General features: G+C 39.0%; 1 protein-coding gene and 5 non-coding genes across 7 annotated transcripts; 1 reads left to right on the top strand and 5 right to left on the bottom strand.

Annotated features, from left to right (window-relative positions):
* Positions 1-993: 993 nt before the first annotated feature.
* trnag-gcc (transfer RNA glycine (anticodon GCC)) lies at positions 994-1,064 on the bottom strand. Its single transcript has one exon. It is a non-coding gene; the product is annotated as a tRNA-Gly (tRNA).
* A 110-nt stretch (positions 1,065-1,174) lies between these two features.
* On the top strand, positions 1,175-1,246 carry trnad-guc (transfer RNA aspartic acid (anticodon GUC)). The gene has a single exon. It is a non-coding gene; the product is annotated as a tRNA-Asp (tRNA).
* A 278-nt stretch (positions 1,247-1,524) lies between these two features.
* trnag-gcc (transfer RNA glycine (anticodon GCC)) lies at positions 1,525-1,595 on the bottom strand. Its single transcript has one exon. It is a non-coding gene; the product is annotated as a tRNA-Gly (tRNA).
* Positions 1,596-1,678: 83 nt separating this feature from the next.
* Positions 1,679-1,751, bottom strand: trnak-cuu (transfer RNA lysine (anticodon CUU)). Its single transcript has one exon. It is a non-coding gene; the product is annotated as a tRNA-Lys (tRNA).
* Positions 1,752-2,655: 904 nt separating this feature from the next.
* On the bottom strand, positions 2,656-2,728 carry trnam-cau (transfer RNA methionine (anticodon CAU)). The gene has a single exon. It is a non-coding gene; the product is annotated as a tRNA-Met (tRNA).
* Positions 2,729-3,646: 918 nt separating this feature from the next.
* On the bottom strand, positions 3,647-17,292 carry LOC129353815 (N-chimaerin-like). Of its 2 annotated transcripts, none has more exons than XM_055023261.1 (15): positions 17,249-17,292; positions 16,842-16,937; positions 14,950-14,988; positions 14,749-14,804; positions 13,265-13,296; positions 13,069-13,182; positions 12,156-12,282; positions 11,821-11,982; positions 8,796-8,873; positions 7,880-7,964; positions 6,949-7,122; positions 6,592-6,669; positions 5,747-5,884; positions 5,565-5,670; positions 3,647-5,476 (listed from the first exon to the last, which is right to left on the bottom strand). In XM_055023261.1, the coding sequence occupies exons 2-15, from the start codon at positions 16,858-16,860 to the stop codon at positions 5,305-5,307; spliced, it is 1,380 nt and encodes a 459-aa protein (XP_054879236.1). In that variant the 5' UTR covers positions 16,861-16,937; positions 17,249-17,292; the 3' UTR covers positions 3,647-5,304. The 2 variants fall into 2 exon arrangements, with proteins under 2 accessions (XP_054879236.1, XP_054879235.1); XM_055023260.1 differs by having other exon boundaries at positions 17,243-17,285.
* Positions 17,293-17,485: the final 193 nt, after the last annotated feature.

Here is a 17,485-nt window from a genome sequence, read left to right as displayed (position 1 = left end):
GGGAGTAATTTAAAAACCCCTTTCATTCCCTGGGACTGATACAGGGACAGAACCTTTGCAGGGCAGTAAATGTACTTCCCATTCACTCTAGGAAACCCAGTGTGGACATGGGGTCTGTTTGGGCCTTGTTTCAGAGGCCTGTGGCAGAACCTGCACAGACGCCCAGCAGGACGCTCCTCCTTGGCCTCCTCTCTCCCCGCTTCTGCTGAGCGTCGTTTTGCAGCCTCCAGCTCTTGGGCGAAAAAAGGTGTCTCACCTTGTGAGCCTAATATAGCCACAGCAGCAGTGCACTCCTGAAACAAAAAATCAGAATAAAACTAAGACATAAATTTTTTATTACAGTCAATATTTGCAAAATTTATTGCATTAATTGCTGTGGAATATTTGAAAATGAAAGAATCAATCTCACCTGAACGAAGAGCTCCTCCCTCCCTCACTTCTTCAAGTGGATCGATGAAAATCTCAGAATCAGATTTTGTTTCCTTGTAATGAGGGACTTCATCAGCTGGGGTTCATCAGCCAATCAAAACAACATTAAAGTTCCGTCTTATTGAAATCACAATGAAGACGTGGAAACAGTCGTTTTTCCGCTGGTGGTCAAACAGTGCATTACATCCGTAGTGTTAAGACTACCATAGAGAATGAACAGGAAAAGTTAAGAGAGTTAAGAATAACTAAGATTAGCACGCGGGAGACTGGGGTTCGATACCCAATGGGGAGTGTGTAATCTTTTTTTTCCCTGCACTATTCATTTCTTGTTCTTTCCTTTTTTTCACGGTTATAGGACTTTTCCCAAGGCTAGCGGGAGAGGTGTTAAGTGAAGAGCCAGGATGAGTGTCTGATTACAAACACCACAAATCTCCCACAACCTGAGACTTTGGCCAAGACTAAAAAGGCGCTGTGGGTGTAATCGGGGTTTGATTTCCCCAAAAGGAAGTACAAATAGTTTTTAAAAATATAACATGAGTTTCGACAAATTAAAAAAAAAAGCTTTGCATTGGCCGGGAATCGAACCCGGGCCTCCCGCGTGGCAGGCGAGAATTCTACCACTGAACCACCAATGCCTACAAGATAGGAATGTTCTCTACAGGCAGACAACCATACAGACGGGCACGTAGAAGTTGGACTGGATCAGAAGTGTTTGTAGGGGGCATGATCCGATGTACTCGTCATCTCCTCGTTAGTATAGTGGTGAGTATCCCCGCCTGTCACGCGGGAGACCGGGGTTCGATTCCCCGACGGGGAGTGAAATCTTTTTTTTTATTTGTGGAAGTTTCTTTACTTACTAATTATGGCGAGAAAATTATGGACCACAGGATTAACGACTTCTCCAGTCAGCTGCACTGGAGAATCCCATTTGGCGGGCCCTCCGCAGCAGCAGTTTTCAGCTGCTGTTGATCATGACAAAGTAGTTTAATCAATATTTTGAAACTGTTAAGATTTATTTCACAAGCAGTAACTTCCTTTTAGCAAAATTTTTGAGAAAAAAAGCACAAAATTTTAGCATCAATGAAAAATATGTAGTGCATTGGCCGGGAATCGAACCCGGGCCTCCCGCGTGGCAGGCGAGAATTCTACCACTGAACCACCAATGCTTACTATGTCTACAGTCCTGTACGTAACATCATAGAGATGACAACCTGTATGTGAAAGCCTTGTGGGTGGAAAAAAATTTGAGCGCCCAACGTGGGGCTCGAACCCACGACCCTGAGATTAAGAGTCTCATGCTCTACCGACTGAGCTAGCCGGGCTGATAGGGGTACACTAGGAATGTCTTTTGAAAAAGATCCCAGTGAGGTAACGTTGAAACCATTGCGTTGTATCAATGTATGTAAAATCACAACGTTCTCACACAGTTTATATACCTGAGCATAAGTTTGTACGTCACAAAATGCATGTTCACCTTATGACTCAGATGTGTGCATGCTAACAGTTTCAGCAGGTACTGAGAAGCTTGCTGTTAATTATTATTTTATTGATTGAATGTTTTTCAGTTGTCCTTTTTTACTGAATACCTGCTGCATTGTGCCTGCAAGTATGCAAGTTTGCATGTTTTTTGTCTAAATTAAGTGAATTTATTGCCAAATAAGTTTTCCAAATGACATAGTAGCTTTTATACTGTTGAAATAGAATGTTAAATTAGCACAATAGTACACAGGCTAACCTTTACGTTAAGACAAACTTAGATAAAGATCCAAAATAAAACAACTGCTCACTCTCTGAACTTACATAAATTCTATAGGGAGGATTCTACAGAAAGAAATTCTCTGGATAAACTCTAGATATCTGAAGTCTGATGTGATATGATTGCTCTTTCTCCCTGCGCATATTGAGGCTCAGGAACCCGGGATCAGAGGAATGAATTAACGAGCTAAATCAAGTTATTCTCCTCTTTTAATTCTTAACAATACCTAAAGCGAAAATGAACAGCCAATCCAGCTGACATTCGCCAGTGATCAGCCGTCATGTGTGATCGGAATTGGAATCAGCAGCAAAATAAACAAATTGGAGCGTCCTAACAGATATGATTGTATTTCGTTAAGTGACAAGCAGTAGATGAAGCAAGTAGAAAATTAAAATATTAACATTTTTATATTTTATGAAACTCCAAAAGAAAAAAAGACACATTCTGCTAGAAAAAAATGATTAAAAATCTGCCCCGTGTGAGGCTCGAACTCACGACCTTCAGATTATGAGACTGACGCGCTGCCTACTGCGCCAACGAGGCTTGGAATACACACGACAGAGATCCCTTTTTGATCACAGCAGTGAGTATTGAGACAGATCGATATGAATTTCACAGCCCAATCTGACACACAAGTAGCCTGAATGCACTTCACAATGGTTAACAAACACGCCTACAAAAAGGAAACTTGGACCTATAAATTATTTTTATTTTATGTAGTTCACCTTTCTGTCCACCAGATGGCAGCAAGGCACTGCTTGATGTAAAATCAATTTCAATTTGTGAAACCCACAAATTACAGACATTCAACTTAATATGTCTATGTCACCTAAACATTTGAAATTAAGTAAATGTTTCTTATCTTTGCACTTGTCCACGTTTTCTCATGTTTTTCCTTCAACTTCAGGCCTCAAGTCTTCCGTTCCGTCTGCGAAGAAATGTCCTTTCAGTCATTTTGGACATAAACAATAACTCAATTCCTTGTGAACTTGCAAGTAATGCACGTCTATTTTTCATGAATGCATCCTTTAAATCATCTTTCTGTCCGTGGTTTTCACCAAAAATCGTGTAAAATCCTCAAGTCTGGCTTCAAAACGGGCTTGGGGAAGATTCACACCGCGGTTCCATCGAAGAAATGTAGTGTTTTATATCTTTATATCACCTGCGACAGAAAAATTAGGACAGTGGTAGGTTTATCTTTACTTGACTTGCCTTTTCAATGTAATTTGAATTTTGGCTCATTGTTATGCTACAAAATAGTTTTTAAGTTGAATCTTTAGAAGATGTTGGTAAATAAAATTGATTTCATTATGAAATGCTTATTTCAAATTGAAATAATATATATAGAAAAACTTTTCTGAGTAGGAAAACCAAATAACTGCTAGACACTAAAACTGTACCTCCTTAAGTAGTTTTTCATCACATTTTGTTCTTCCAGTCAAGTTTCTTAGTACACTTGGACACAGTTCATTTCTTTTATTATAAATGCATCACATTCAGATCATGATTTGGAAGCCATGTTTAATAATTTAATTACAACATGCAGAAACCATATAGAAAATACTTTACAGCCATGACAATAAAAAAATGACATTTCATGATGCTAAAAAAAGCTAATTTCACAGACAACAGAAGGCTCAGAGGGAAAGTTTGATGTTAGTACTTGGTTAGGTAATGTTTGCTAGTTACATCCAACTCTTTACTTCTCTGGGTCATCATTCCTTCAATTTAAACATTGTCCCCCGACAAAAGTGGGGGTAAAAACAAGAAAGAAAGAGTCTTAACTGATGAGGAGAAACAAGTAAAAGGCCTCCGTTTTATCCCTTCAAATGACACAAAAAGAAGATGAAAATAAACTCCTTCATATTACAAACAGTTATCAACAGCTTTGGACCAGAAATACTGACTTGACTGTTTGAAAATGTACATTGAACCTTCACAGCTGAAGATGTTTGATATGATTTAACACTCCTAATTATTTCTGATTCAGTTAAAATAACAGTTTAACCACGCATAGCAAAAATGGAACAGGATTGATGGAGTAATTACACAGCAACAAACTTCTCGCATTAAAACTCACCAGTGGCATGAAATAGTTTCTCTTTACAGGCTGCTGTGTAGTTACAGTCCAGCTTTGGGAGAAAATTTAAACAAAAAGGCCCAAATCACTGATTTTTTGAGTTTCTCATTCATCCTGCTGTCTACTTTCATGAAGCCAGTACTGCTTCCTTCTCAGAGGAGACTAAAATGAACATGTTGACATTATAGTGAAGACAGAAAAGTGAAGTCTTGAAGTCTATTGCAAGAAAAACACAACATGTCGCAGATTTGATTATTTCTTTGTTGTAAAAATGCTTGTTAGTATTAAATCCTCATAAAAGGAGCCTTAATACATGTAATATGACCATAAATCCTAGAGGAGTTGAAAAGAAGGCTTCAAGGTTGCGGAGGGAGAAAGAGGACATTCAAACCATCAATTCTAGTCAACCATATCCCCTACTCCAGCATCTCTCTGCCCGGTTTTCTAATCATAATACATTCCAAAAGAGTCTTTGATACTATGACAGCATCTAATTTCCATTTTTAATTGACTTGAACTGAAATTAATTTTAAATGTTGCTGAATTTTGCTTACAAATGTAGCACAGTTTAAGACAGGATAAAAAATTTTAGCTAACAAGCATTGCTTCAACAAAGAGAAAAATAAATGTCATATGCTAAAAATGACCCAAATAATATACAAACTGAGCTCCTTTTATGGGATTTTCTTCACAAATCCCCTTCTCTAGCCTCTGATTGAACTTGAAATGTCAAGATGTATAAGTCAATGCCACCTTTGATGGTCTTTTCACAAGATAAATAAACAGAAAAACTAAAAGCTAAACGTTTCAAGGCATCCGTTTAAAAACTAAAACCAGTGTTTCCCCTACATGGACAGTTGCTACGTTTCTTTTTACCTCAGAAGGCTCAGAGTTTCAGCTGTTATCATCAATATTTAACATCTTCAAGTTTGCTGATTATGAACGATTACATAAAGATGCGGGGGATCCTCGTAAACAGTCCTTTCCTTCATCTTTCCAGTTCTTCCATTTCTCCGGAGCTTTTTTTTGTCCTTTTCTCTCAGAACAACACATCTTCATTGGTAATGAGTGTCTCCACCACCAGTCTCTGGTATCGGATGTCATTCAGGGCCGTCATGGCGTCCAGGTCAGGCGCCCTCATCAGCGTTGGGCCGAAGACGATACCCAGGTTCTCGCTGGACATGAGGTTCTCCTTCTCGTAATCCGTGACCCTGGATAAACAGCAGGGGGCGACATAAGATTTCTTCTTCTGCTAAGTTAAGATAAAGACTTAACAATTGGTAAAGCTGCAGTCCTGACCTCTTGAGGTGAGCCATGAGGTATCTGAGTGTCTCGATGTGGGCGGGGGGCAGCAGCTTCAAGGCCTCATGCAGAGACTCCAATCGTTTTTCTGGGTCTGTAATTTCTACACCACACAATAGGAAACATCAATGAACATCCTAAACTTAAGAAAAAATGTAAATTAAAGCAGGAACACCCACTTGCGGTCTCTATGAAGCGTGGGTAGGCGTCATATGTGATGAGAGGAATCGGCAGTTCCCTGAAGTACAGCTTGAGAGCGCCGGTGATGATGTTTATGTCCTCGTAAGCGTTTGATGAAATGTCTGCTTTCTCTCCGTCTGTGGAAAATTAAAAAATCGATGAGCGATGGCCGACAAATAAAAAAACACAAACAAGGTAGTGGTAAGGCTGGGTAATATGGGTTAAATGATTTTAATAATTTTTTCCTTGCTTTATTTCCAAAAACAAAATCAGAAATGACAGAAAATATTTTTTAAAGTATTTTTTAGTTCAATTATTCCTTCTTTGAGTTGTATAAGAGACAAGATTTTTGATTAAAACTCACAAGTTGTTCAGTATTTCTCATTTTAATTTTTTGTTACTTTTTGTGTTGTAGTTCTCATAAAGTTACTACTTCATTCTACAAATATTGTGACTTTATTTTGATAATATTATGACTTCATCTTCATACTATTATATCTTTATTCTCATATTATTTTGACTCTATGGTCATATGGCTTTATTCTTGCAATATTATCACATTATTCTTATAATAAATAATAATAAAAGCCTGATCCCGATGCTCTGTCATAGAGTTGAACTCAAAGTCCAAATAAAGAAAAGTTGTAAAACAAGATGGCTGCTCTGAGCTGACACTGAATATAGAACCCGAAGTAGCGCATTCATGAAAATATTCATATTTTCCAAAAGTTACATCTTCAAAACAACAAAAATTTGATTAAATAATTGATTAAATTGCTGTTTTGCTGTATTGCCCAGCCTTGGTTGTGGTGACATCCTGTGGACAGCATGAGGCGACACTCACCTCGGTCAAAGGCCAGCTTGACGTCCTCAATCAGCTCACTGAAGCCAGATATTCTGTACAGTCCCTCAGACTGAAGACCTGAACGATTGGACATTTCAGATTCAGATGCATTTCTTTTATAAATAATTTGTAATATTAGGTAATAAACCTAAAAATAAAAGCATAAATTGAAATTTAGAGGAGATAAATCACTAAAACTCCCACATTCAGAGGACCACCTCCAGACAGAGCTGTTACATCTCCTCATTTTCTGCTTATTCTATAATCAATGAGTGGCTGATGCATGCAGCAGCCTTGTGGGTGTTCTTTTCTCGACGTTGCATAATCTCTGACTCACTCCGGCTTTCTTCATCTCACCTCGAGCTTCGATTTCCTGTATGCACATGTCGACCACCATGGGCCTCTTGATGTTGTGGGCTTTGACCAGCGTGGTCAGGTCGCAGCTGTAGACCTTCTTGACGTGCCGCAGGTCCGGCTGGCAATCGTTGGGGACGACTTTGGAGCACTGCTTGTGAACGTTCAGCCCGCAGTCTGACAGGAGGAAAAAAACGCATCGTCTATTACTCATCTAAAGTCGTGATATGACAAATTTAAAGTCTAAACTTTGTGTTTTAACCAAACTACAAAGGACAAATGAACACTTGAATAGTTTTAACCAATTCATAAAATTCAAGAATCTGAGTGAATAAACAGAGGAGAGAAGGAAGGATGGATGGGTCAATGATTGGATAAAAACTTGGGATAGAGGGATGGGTAAACAACTGGAGGAATGAAGGGGTGAACAGAAGGACGGAAATATTGGCGGATGGATGAAAAGGTGGATGGACAGATGGGTAAATGGACAAAAAGATAGACAGTCGGACAGATGATTGGGTAAATAGATAAATGGACATTAGATGGACAGACGGATGAACAGATGGATGAATGGATGAACAGACAGATGGACAAACAAATGGACGGATGGTTGGATTAAAGAATAAAATGATAAAATGAATGAACGGATCGATAAATGGACAGGAATGAGTCCTGCTGCTCCAGTTTTTCATCCCTGTCTCCGTGTCAATAGGAGTGAACTGCGACTTGCTGCATCAACTCTGATGTTTCTATGACTGCAGCAGGACTGAAGCGTAGGAGCAGGACAGGCGCCCACACAGAGACACTTTGTTCTTCAGAACTGGACAGGCTTCACGTTACAAAACAGCAGATGAGTCAACGTCAGCATCTCTGGGTTAAACAGAGGGGTGGACGGCGTCAAACACCCACAATATATAGATATAGATAGAAATACCTGCACATTTCACTCCCTGAGCGATCAGACCCCACATGAAGTTGGCACAGTATTCACACCAGTGAGGACCTCTGAACGTGTGAACCTGCAGGGCAGAAAAAGTTCAAACAGCTGCTTTTACACATTTTAAATGACAGAAAACATCATTAAAGGGAGAAGATATGAACTGGTGTAACAAAAGGTTGTGATGAACAGCTCTGTGTTGATAAGAAAAGGTGAGAAAATCACTCAGAAAGGTCGAGTAGCTGCTGAGTGTCAGCTGTAATCTTAAAAATAGGCAGTCAGGAATGAACAAAAGACTGACAGAGACATGATGGAGAGTTTTAATCAGCTCATTTACTGAACTAACTGGCCCTTTATAATGACATTCTGATAACCTCACTGAGCAATAAGCATGTTAATATAAAGTCTTTGGGTTCCTACATGTCATGTTGAAATGAATCAGTTTGACAAACTTTAAAGAACTCAGTTTATAATTAACCAATCAGATCAAAGAGTACCTATGAAGTGGATGGATGGATGGATGGATGGATGGATGGATGGATGGATGGATGGATGGATGGATGGATGGATGGATGGATGGATGGATGGATGGATGGATGGATGGATGGATGATGGATGGATGGATGGATGGATGGATGGATGGATGGATGGATGATGGATGGATGGATGGATGGATGGATGGATGGGTGGATGGATGGATGGATGGATGGATGGATGGATGGATGGATGGATGGATGGATGGAACCTCTGGATATGCCAATGTTTATCCATGTTTTGTTTTCCTAACTTCTCTGGACCATACAAACAGTCAAACCATCAGCTCTGTTCTCATGCCGACAAAGGACCACATGTTTCCCTCTAACTCAGTGGAACCCGGTAAATAAAGCAGAGCTGAAGTTGTGGACCTTCTCACCTTGAAGTTGTGGACCTTCTCATACTTGGGCACCATGTCGCTCTCCCTCAGCGTGGCGCGCCGCACCAGAGACGTGAGCTGCGAAAGGGCAAAAGATCTGATTGGTTGCCAGAAGGTGGAAGCAGGGGAGGAGGGTTTGGAGGGGGCCGCCGTCCGTTTCGCTGGGTCCGGACCGCTCCTGGAGGCGGCCAGGGAAGGAACTGAACCGACACTCGCATTCAGCCCAAGAGCAACTGAAAACAAAGATCCTTTCTGACTCGTTTTCTTCTTGTTTCGTCTGTTTTGCTGTTTTTTTCCTCTTTTAACAGCGTAGGACTCTCTGCTTGGCATGGTTCAAGATCTAAAGTGGATTTCTATTAATGGAAATTACCAAAAAAAATAAAAATAAAAAGTTCTGGAACAATTACACCTTCCAATTTCCGACTAACAACATCCTGACGAAAGCAACCCACAACAAAGATCAGCCAATCAGATTAGAGAGTCTCCACTTCACAACAAAAGCTCCTCTGATTCAGTCCCATGATTGAAAAATAACAAAAACACAAAAACGCTTCATTTCTTGGAAAGTGACAGTTAAATACTCGCGGCTGGGAATGATGCGACAAGATTCCTGAGTCTCCAGTGGATGAGCGCTTCTGCCCACATGTCTCTCAGTGTGTTAGTGAGAGACAGGAGGGAGGGACGGACGGAGACGGAGGAGAGGCGGGGGGAGGAGGCTGCAGCAAGGGATGAATTTAACAGGTCACAATGAGAGGAGAACGGGCCAATCACACTCCTGCGGTTCCTGTTGTTTCGCTACTGGTTCTGCCACCTCGCCTGGTCCCGGGGGAGGAGAGAATGAGCCCAGGAACATGCTGTTGTTTTATTCATTCCTTCACACTTTTTCTTTCCCTCCATCCTTTTGTCTTTTAGTTTAACATTTACAAATGAAAAAAAAAAAAAAAAAGCTTTCATTTGGTTTTTTTTGTAATAAACAAACAATAACACTAAGGTCTGTTTACACCCAACAAAGAGAAGAAGCTGAACTCCAAAAACGATGACATCACTTACTTTTAATACTTAATTTAAAAAAAAAAAAAAGAAATTTATGTTTTTTAATTCCCAGGTACTTTTTGCTGGATTAATGAAGCAATTATTGAAATAATCGTCAACTAATTCTCCAATCGATTAATCATTACGGACTCAAAAGATGAAAATTTTGCTGAAACAACAACATATTCAACAGTAACTAGGCCAAATCTGTACAAAACAACATATACATTTTGCATTTAAGATGGAAATAAATAGCAGTTTTAGCTTCACTTGGTACATATTCTGTAAAATATGAACCTTTTTTTCCAATTATTAATCTATCAATAAATTTTTAAGTGTTTAGCTGAAGACGCATCCTTTGCTATAAAACATTGAGCATCCAGTAGAGGAATTATATGTTGTTGCATTTTAAGCAATAAAATATTTCATTTTGAATTTCTTCTTTGCTTTCAGTGGGAATTTATTTGAGTGTCTTAATTTATTCATCAACATAAACTGCATTTTTCTCCTAAAATTCACAGAAACAAATTCAATCTCTATTTTTATCGTTTTTATATTATTTAGATGTTGCTAAAGGTGATATTAAATAGCCATAATGTCCAAATATATTAGGGAAACACAAGGTTGTTTCTCCTAATTGTTGCTTCAGGTAAATATGTATTTTCTGATATCTTAGGACCAACATAGAGTAGAAAACTTCACAGTTACGCTTTAAATTGTGTATTTGGTTCTTTTAAAATTATTTTTGTTGTAAAATATAGCATAATAAATAGATATTAAACCTTAAAGAAACAAAACGAGCAAGCAGACAGTCATTTTAAGGCACTCCTAGGTCATCTAGAAGCTTTAAAAACGCCACCAAACCCATCATAGAGAGTAATAAAACAATGATGGGACCGAGTTCTGGTCTCAGTGTCACAGCTGCACTGCTTTGTCTGCAATTCCACTCAATTACAAAAGCACACACGTTCACAGGTTCAACCTCCCACCCCCACCAACACATGTACACCAAAGCACAGGCAGTGATGTATGGGGTGCAGTGGAAGGTGGTCATGCACTGCAGGTCATGCAGGGACTCAGGATCCACAAATGTCACTTTCACACCTTGCAAAAGTATTTATACCCCTCAAACTCCTACACTTAGTCATTTATTTTATTAAAAGATCCACACGGAGGATGATTCTGGGGGTTTAATGTTCAAACAAGCATAAAGTTCACATTATCAAATCACCTCCACCCCCATGCAACTAAACTAAATCCACCTACAGAGAGAAAACAAATCATTTCACAGCTGAATGGAAATTAATCTTGAACATTCTGAAAATTGGAACCTTCTGCATCCGGCTGCTGTTATGTAACTTTACTGCAGAGCCCTTGGCTGGAGGCCATCTCTCCTCTGCATCCATCCTCCTCCACCTCCCACTGCTGCATCTCCACCAATCGTCTTCACCTCTGCTCTTATTTAAATTCACCTCTGGTTGTTTTAATTACTTCAATCGTGACTGGGCTTTCACAGCTTTCACAACTTGCTGTGGCGACTTAGGATGGTACGGGCCGGGTATTAAGAAATTTTATTTGGTGCATTGCCTGCAGAACAAACTCTTACAGCTTCTGCTGATAAATTATTCATCCCTTTGTGTGCGTTAGTGAAACAGCAGCCCTAATCACTTCTTATGTAAGTTGCATAAATTCAGACAAAAGTTCAAGTTGAATATTTTGAATGCAATTATCTTCCACTCTAAGTTAAGTAGCAGCAAGGCTTTGTTGTTTCTTGGGTATTTGTGTTTGTTTAGCAAATCAGATAATCAGAAAATTATTAAAACTAGAATTATTATTTATATTTCTGCAGCAACAGCAGCTTTCAGATTAAAACTATTTATTCTGGAAATAATGATGGGTTTTTAATGTGAACCCTGAAAGTCTTAGGCATCACTGGAGACCCTACAACTTTTGATCTTTCACTGTAGACATAAGATTGGTCCTGATCGCTCACCCTCTCCTCTGTGTTTCGGCCATCTTTGATAGGGACCGGTCCATCGGGCGTCTCTGGGCTGTGTGGCAGGAGTTTCTTCAGAGTGGGCTCCTGGTTCAGAGTGGTGTAACCCACGCGTTCGTAGATAGGGTTGATGGTCATCTTGGCGATGTACTCCGCTGCCTGAGAGAAGAAATAGAGCCACAGTATTAATGTGGTTTAATTTGTTGGGTAAAACAGATTAAGTCAGGGCTACTGCACAGCTTCCATGTAAAAATCTGACTTTTCCAGACAAAATGTTCCACAATTTTTAGAAAAAATATCAAAGAAGTCTGGAAAAATATTTTCACAAGCACCTTTGTCTCGATGTAGAGGGTGATGAGGCCATCCGTCACCAAGTCATGGATAGACTCAAACCTTTTCTCGCCAACAAAGTGTTTCCCGTCGTGATAGAGACGGAAATTCCTCGTTTGGTTTCCAAACCTGGAAGAAAGAGGAAGATGTACTGACTTTGTTCTGAAAGTAAGGCCAAAATGTTTCTAATTCTCTCAGTTCAAATGATATTTTACCAGCTGGTGCCAGACACCGTTAAGCTGAACATGATGATTTCAACTGTTGTGAAATTTGTGATTTTTAACCTGAGCAGAGCAACAGGTGCTGTCTGACCAAAGGCTTGACAATTATGAGACATAAAATGCTTTCCTTCAGAATTTTCTGATTACAACAACTATTTCTTTAAATATTTTTCTTGGTTTGAGGAGACAGATTTTGTGAGTGAATGTGTAACTGTGCCCAGCAAGTCACGGTTTCTGCAGAAAAACTAAAATGGGTCAACAGTAAAACTGCTGCGAGATAAAACAGCACCGGTATAAATCATTAACCCAAAACCCAACCTTTCTTTTTCTCCCACCCAGATTGGGACTCTGGTTTATGAAGGAGTATTTATGGAAGATAATTAGAACCACAGGGAGACAGAGCGGTTCAGGTGGAAGAGTGATGCGTCTATGAATAGAGCAACTGACCCAAAAGCCAATCTGAATCGAGCCATGTGCCCATTTCAAAAGTGTGACGCCTACTCAGTGAAAACATGGTGGCTTAATAAAGCCTCATATTTAACCAGATGAAGCCTCCTTTAGAAATGGTGTGCTGAATTTATCAGATAAAACCTCTTCTGACTCCGTTTTTGAGATTGAGTTAAAAAGAAGTCCATTCTGGTTGAAGATCAGGAGTCATCTAAACACCAAGTCACACATGGCTTCTTAGAAATACCTTAAAGCCAGAGTGTAGGTGCCTGGCTGCCTCTGGCTCTCCCTGATGAGGTAGCTGCCTTCAGCCTGACTCAGGAGCTGATCAGCCTCCTCTCTCGATATCATCCCATGGAACCTGGACAAGAAGACAGTCAGATTTAGCAACTAAAGATCTGAGATCAATGGTCATCAGATTCAATCACAAAACAGTAGCTTACTCTCTTCCATAGTACTTAGGCCTGTTTTCCACCTGGATGGGAAGAAAATACAGCTTTAATGACGACAATAAATGTACAGTTGAGTTCAGAACCTTAAAGTATTTCTTAAGAACAGCCACTGTGTTCATGACTATGTGGGCGAACAGAATATTGCATGAGTCAGATATAAAAGCTGAACACTTCGTTGCTGCCAACAAATCTGCCGCTGAGCCAATAAATCAACACAAACAGCAGTGAATGTTAATTTAGAAACGGTGTTGATTTTAAAACAATAATAAATCTTATGGATTTCCATAAAAGATAGGATTTTTTTTTGTATATATTTACGGTGTGAATGCATTGTGCTCAACTTGTCAAAGTAAACTGTGACACATGATGTGTGAGATGGTGAAACTGAGAAACATTTCAGCTGGAATAAAGGAAATCCAGCTGGTTTATGAGCAAAGCGGAGGTTCACTGCCCGCCTCATGTCAGCTGTGCACGTGTTCCCAGGACACGAGCCAGGCCAGCCCTAATAACCATTACTAACACCCAATTGACACCATCAACAGCACTTAGTAAAGAGGAGGGATTTAATTCACGCCCAGACATTTCAGCTTTTTTGTCCCCTGAGAGAAATGATGAAACAAAGTGATGAAATGTGAAAGGGTATTTGTGTTTAAACAGGGAATGGCAGGAATAACAAAAAAGTTATACTCTTTAAATCTCACCAATACTTCAAAGTGGTGAGTCTTAGGCCACCCATTTTTAAATATTATAGTCCAGAGCTGTGTGAAACTTTTCTTTATGAAATCACCCTAATAATTAACTTTCCATTTTGACTAATGAAGCGAAATCAACTCAAGTCATCATGTTTAATCATTTCTCATCACAGAGGTAGTGCAGACCTCTTAGATAAATAAATAAATATGAGTCACAGATAAAGGAATAGTTATTTAGTCACATATTGTGACACCTAAACAGTCTCTGCTGATTGCAGCAGACGAGGGTAAGGAGAGGTGGGTTGTCCTCAATCCAGTCTGCCGGCCTGCTATAATTGGGTCATGGACTGGGTCACAAAGCCAAAAGCTGCTCATTTAGTACCTACACAAACACAACAAGCCCAACCTCAGGGGACAGCTATGAACAAATTCAACAGACGGACAATCCCAACAGTAATCCCTTTGGGTTCTCCCAAACCACAAACATCTGGTGTCTCATTCTGATTTGGGCAGATGTGCGGGGGTGTATCAATTAGTGCAAGTTCAGCAAGAATCTTGACCTTTACATTTTGCAGAGGAAGACAATTAGCTTGTGTATGAAGGAGTTTTAATGAACCTTTTGTCTGCTTTTCTGATTATGTTGGTGGTTTAAAAGTCAAATAAATGAATAAATATTTAATTATTAGAATTGTGGATTTAAATATCGCAGCTCGTTATGAGCTTTTTTTTTAAAGTTAAATCTTCTGGTAAACACAGTGATGATGCTAGAAGGCATGATCTCACCTCTGATGTGCAAGTGATCCTGCGAGGATGTGACGCCTCCTGCTGGAGCTGGTACACTACAGCAGAAAAAAGACTTCAGATGGTTTGCCAAACATCAACAGAGAAGGCATCACTTTGTGCTTATCTCAAAGTTATAAAGATGTAAGATAAGAAATGTAAAATCACACATATTGCATAAAATGTGCCTATACTGATACTTACGGTAAGATTTCCAGACTGGTGGTCTGTACTCATCGTGATCTGAAGACAAAGGAAATAATATAATACTCTTATTGCCCTTTGCCTCGCTGCCATCTGGTGGACAAAGTTAGGCTGTTATGTTTTTTATATAATCCTTGAATTTAAAGTCAGATTAGATAGAACTTTTCATCTCTTGCCAGCTGTTGTGTGGATTCAGGTTCACAGTAGTTGAAAATGCAGAGTTTTCATCCTACAAAACAATAATAAATAAAAACACTGGCAAAGCTTAAGAGTTCAGACAAAAGTATCAGGATTTTATCCGAACCACAGTCTTTGGTCTTAACTGCAGGAGCCATTTTGTTAGAAAAAAAGCTTTAATAAGAAGAAATGCACAGAATAGGTGCATCAAAAATGGAAATTCATAACACTTCAGGAGTCTTTTGCGATATTAATATTGCACACACTGATATTGAGATGACAATGTATTTGCAAAACATTTATTAGCCCTGTACAGAAAGACCCTTCTGAAGCATTTAAGCACATTTTGTGCAAATGTCATCATCTTTATGTCTACATAATTAAACTCTGGCAGATAATGTTGCCATATCTCTAGTTTCCTGATCATAATAAGTGTAAACGATTAACAGATGCCTGGATTTGCTCTCATTAGAAACAATGCTTGCAACAGCCAAACATTAAATTAAATTGTTTCCACAACAAACTCCAAGTCCAGCAATAAAAATAAACAAGTACCCTCTGGTCAGCACCTTGCAGATTGTTCTGTCTTTGCTGCATGTGTAAAACTAACAGCAGTACTTCCTGTCTTGTGTACTCTGTGCTCATTCCTCAAACCTTATCTTTTGAGCACTCGTCCTCTTTGGTATCCTGTCTTCAAAATAACTCCCAATCCTTCCGGAGAGAGCGTCTCGGCCTTCCTTCTCAGAGTTATACAGCCGCTCGATAAGACAAACCCAAAGAGGGCAGACATAACATGGACTCTGCCTCCAGAATCTACTGCAGTTACTGTGACGTTTTGTGCAAATACACGAGGAAAGGTGTGGCACGTTGTCAATTACTTTACAACAGACTGTTTAATACAAAGGGAAGCGTAAATATTCAACATAAAACTCAATTTTGCACAAACCAGTAGCAATCCAAAACATTATTTATTGAATGAAGCAGGAAATAAATATATTAAAATAAAATAAATAATTGTAGGTAAAATATCTCTGGAATGTATCCATTAAATTGTTAATTAAATCTGGAAATAACTGGTAAAAATAGGCATTTATTGCCTTTTAAAATCATACAAAAAATGTTGAAACAAACTAATAATTGTAACAATTGACCAAACAATCATTCTACTGATGATTGTAGTAAACTGCATGGAAAACAATAATTATTTATTAAATATATGTGCGAGAAATGCATTTGTGAACATTATGTGCAAAACTATCTAGATGTAGCTTAATGCATAATTAAATAGTGGACAGAAACTATTTAATAACAAATAGAATTGTATGTTATGTTTTTGCTTTTAATATTTTTCACATTTAATTTGTTTATTGACTGATTTCCAATTTTATTTTAATGATCACATTTAAATATATTTTGTTTTATTGCACTGTGGAACTTTTACCCTCAATCTTAGAGTATAGACATGCAATAAAGGGCAAAACGAATAGATTTAATTTGCATAAAACTGAACATGTTAATACACAGTATTATGCATTTGTACCTACTAGATGTAGATATTATTTAATGTCAGTTTTATCCAGTGTTACTTGTTCAACTTTATAAAACATTAACCTTAAGTGAAAGAAATAACAAATCTTAAGCTATCCTTCCCTAAATACACACATAGAAAAATGAACACAATCCAGCTACATCACCTGATGTGTGATGCTGCTTACCAAAGACATTTAAGGCCATCCTGATCACCAGATGTGATGAACAATTGACCAGCAGTTCCCAATACCGTCCAAACACGGACCGTGGTAACTCAGATCCTGGCAGAGAGGAGACACAACCACAAGAAACAAGAGAACCTGAACATCACTGAATGCGATCCAGCTAAATAACAGTGTAAAGAGCTCAGTAGCAATAAAACAATAAGTGGTCAGATGTGGCAGGGGAGAGCTAACGTTAGCTGATTCACGCATCGCTTCCTCAGATAGCAGGAAAAAGGGACCAAAACGGAGCAAAATGTGTCCCACTTCTTTTTAAGGAAAAAACCAGCAAGGCTGCGCTAAGAGAAATGATCAATCTTCACACCCGTTCAGGGGAAAAGCCGCGGTATGCGAAAGATACTCACACTTACATCCCATTCTACATTATGGTCGCCATCTTGCCAGGTCACGTGAGCAGTCTCGTCTTCTCTTGGGGGGTAACTATGGCAACAGACCGTAACGCCCCCCTAGGGTTTGTTAGACCTGGATATCCTAGATTATTAGCAGCATTTGTCTTTAAAATGACGATTAATAAATTAAAACATTCCAGTCCTCGTAAACAGAGGCGGTCTGCGGTTCTTGAAAGACACTGGACGCGACAAAATGCA

Source organism: Poeciliopsis prolifica, unplaced genomic scaffold (assembly GCF_027474105.1).
Source record: "Poeciliopsis prolifica strain line A6 unplaced genomic scaffold, Auburn_PproV2 SCAFFOLD097, whole genome shotgun sequence".
NCBI classification, from domain to species: domain Eukaryota; kingdom Metazoa; phylum Chordata; class Actinopteri; order Cyprinodontiformes; family Poeciliidae; genus Poeciliopsis; species Poeciliopsis prolifica.
This window is presented reverse-complemented; position numbering and strand designations above follow the sequence as displayed.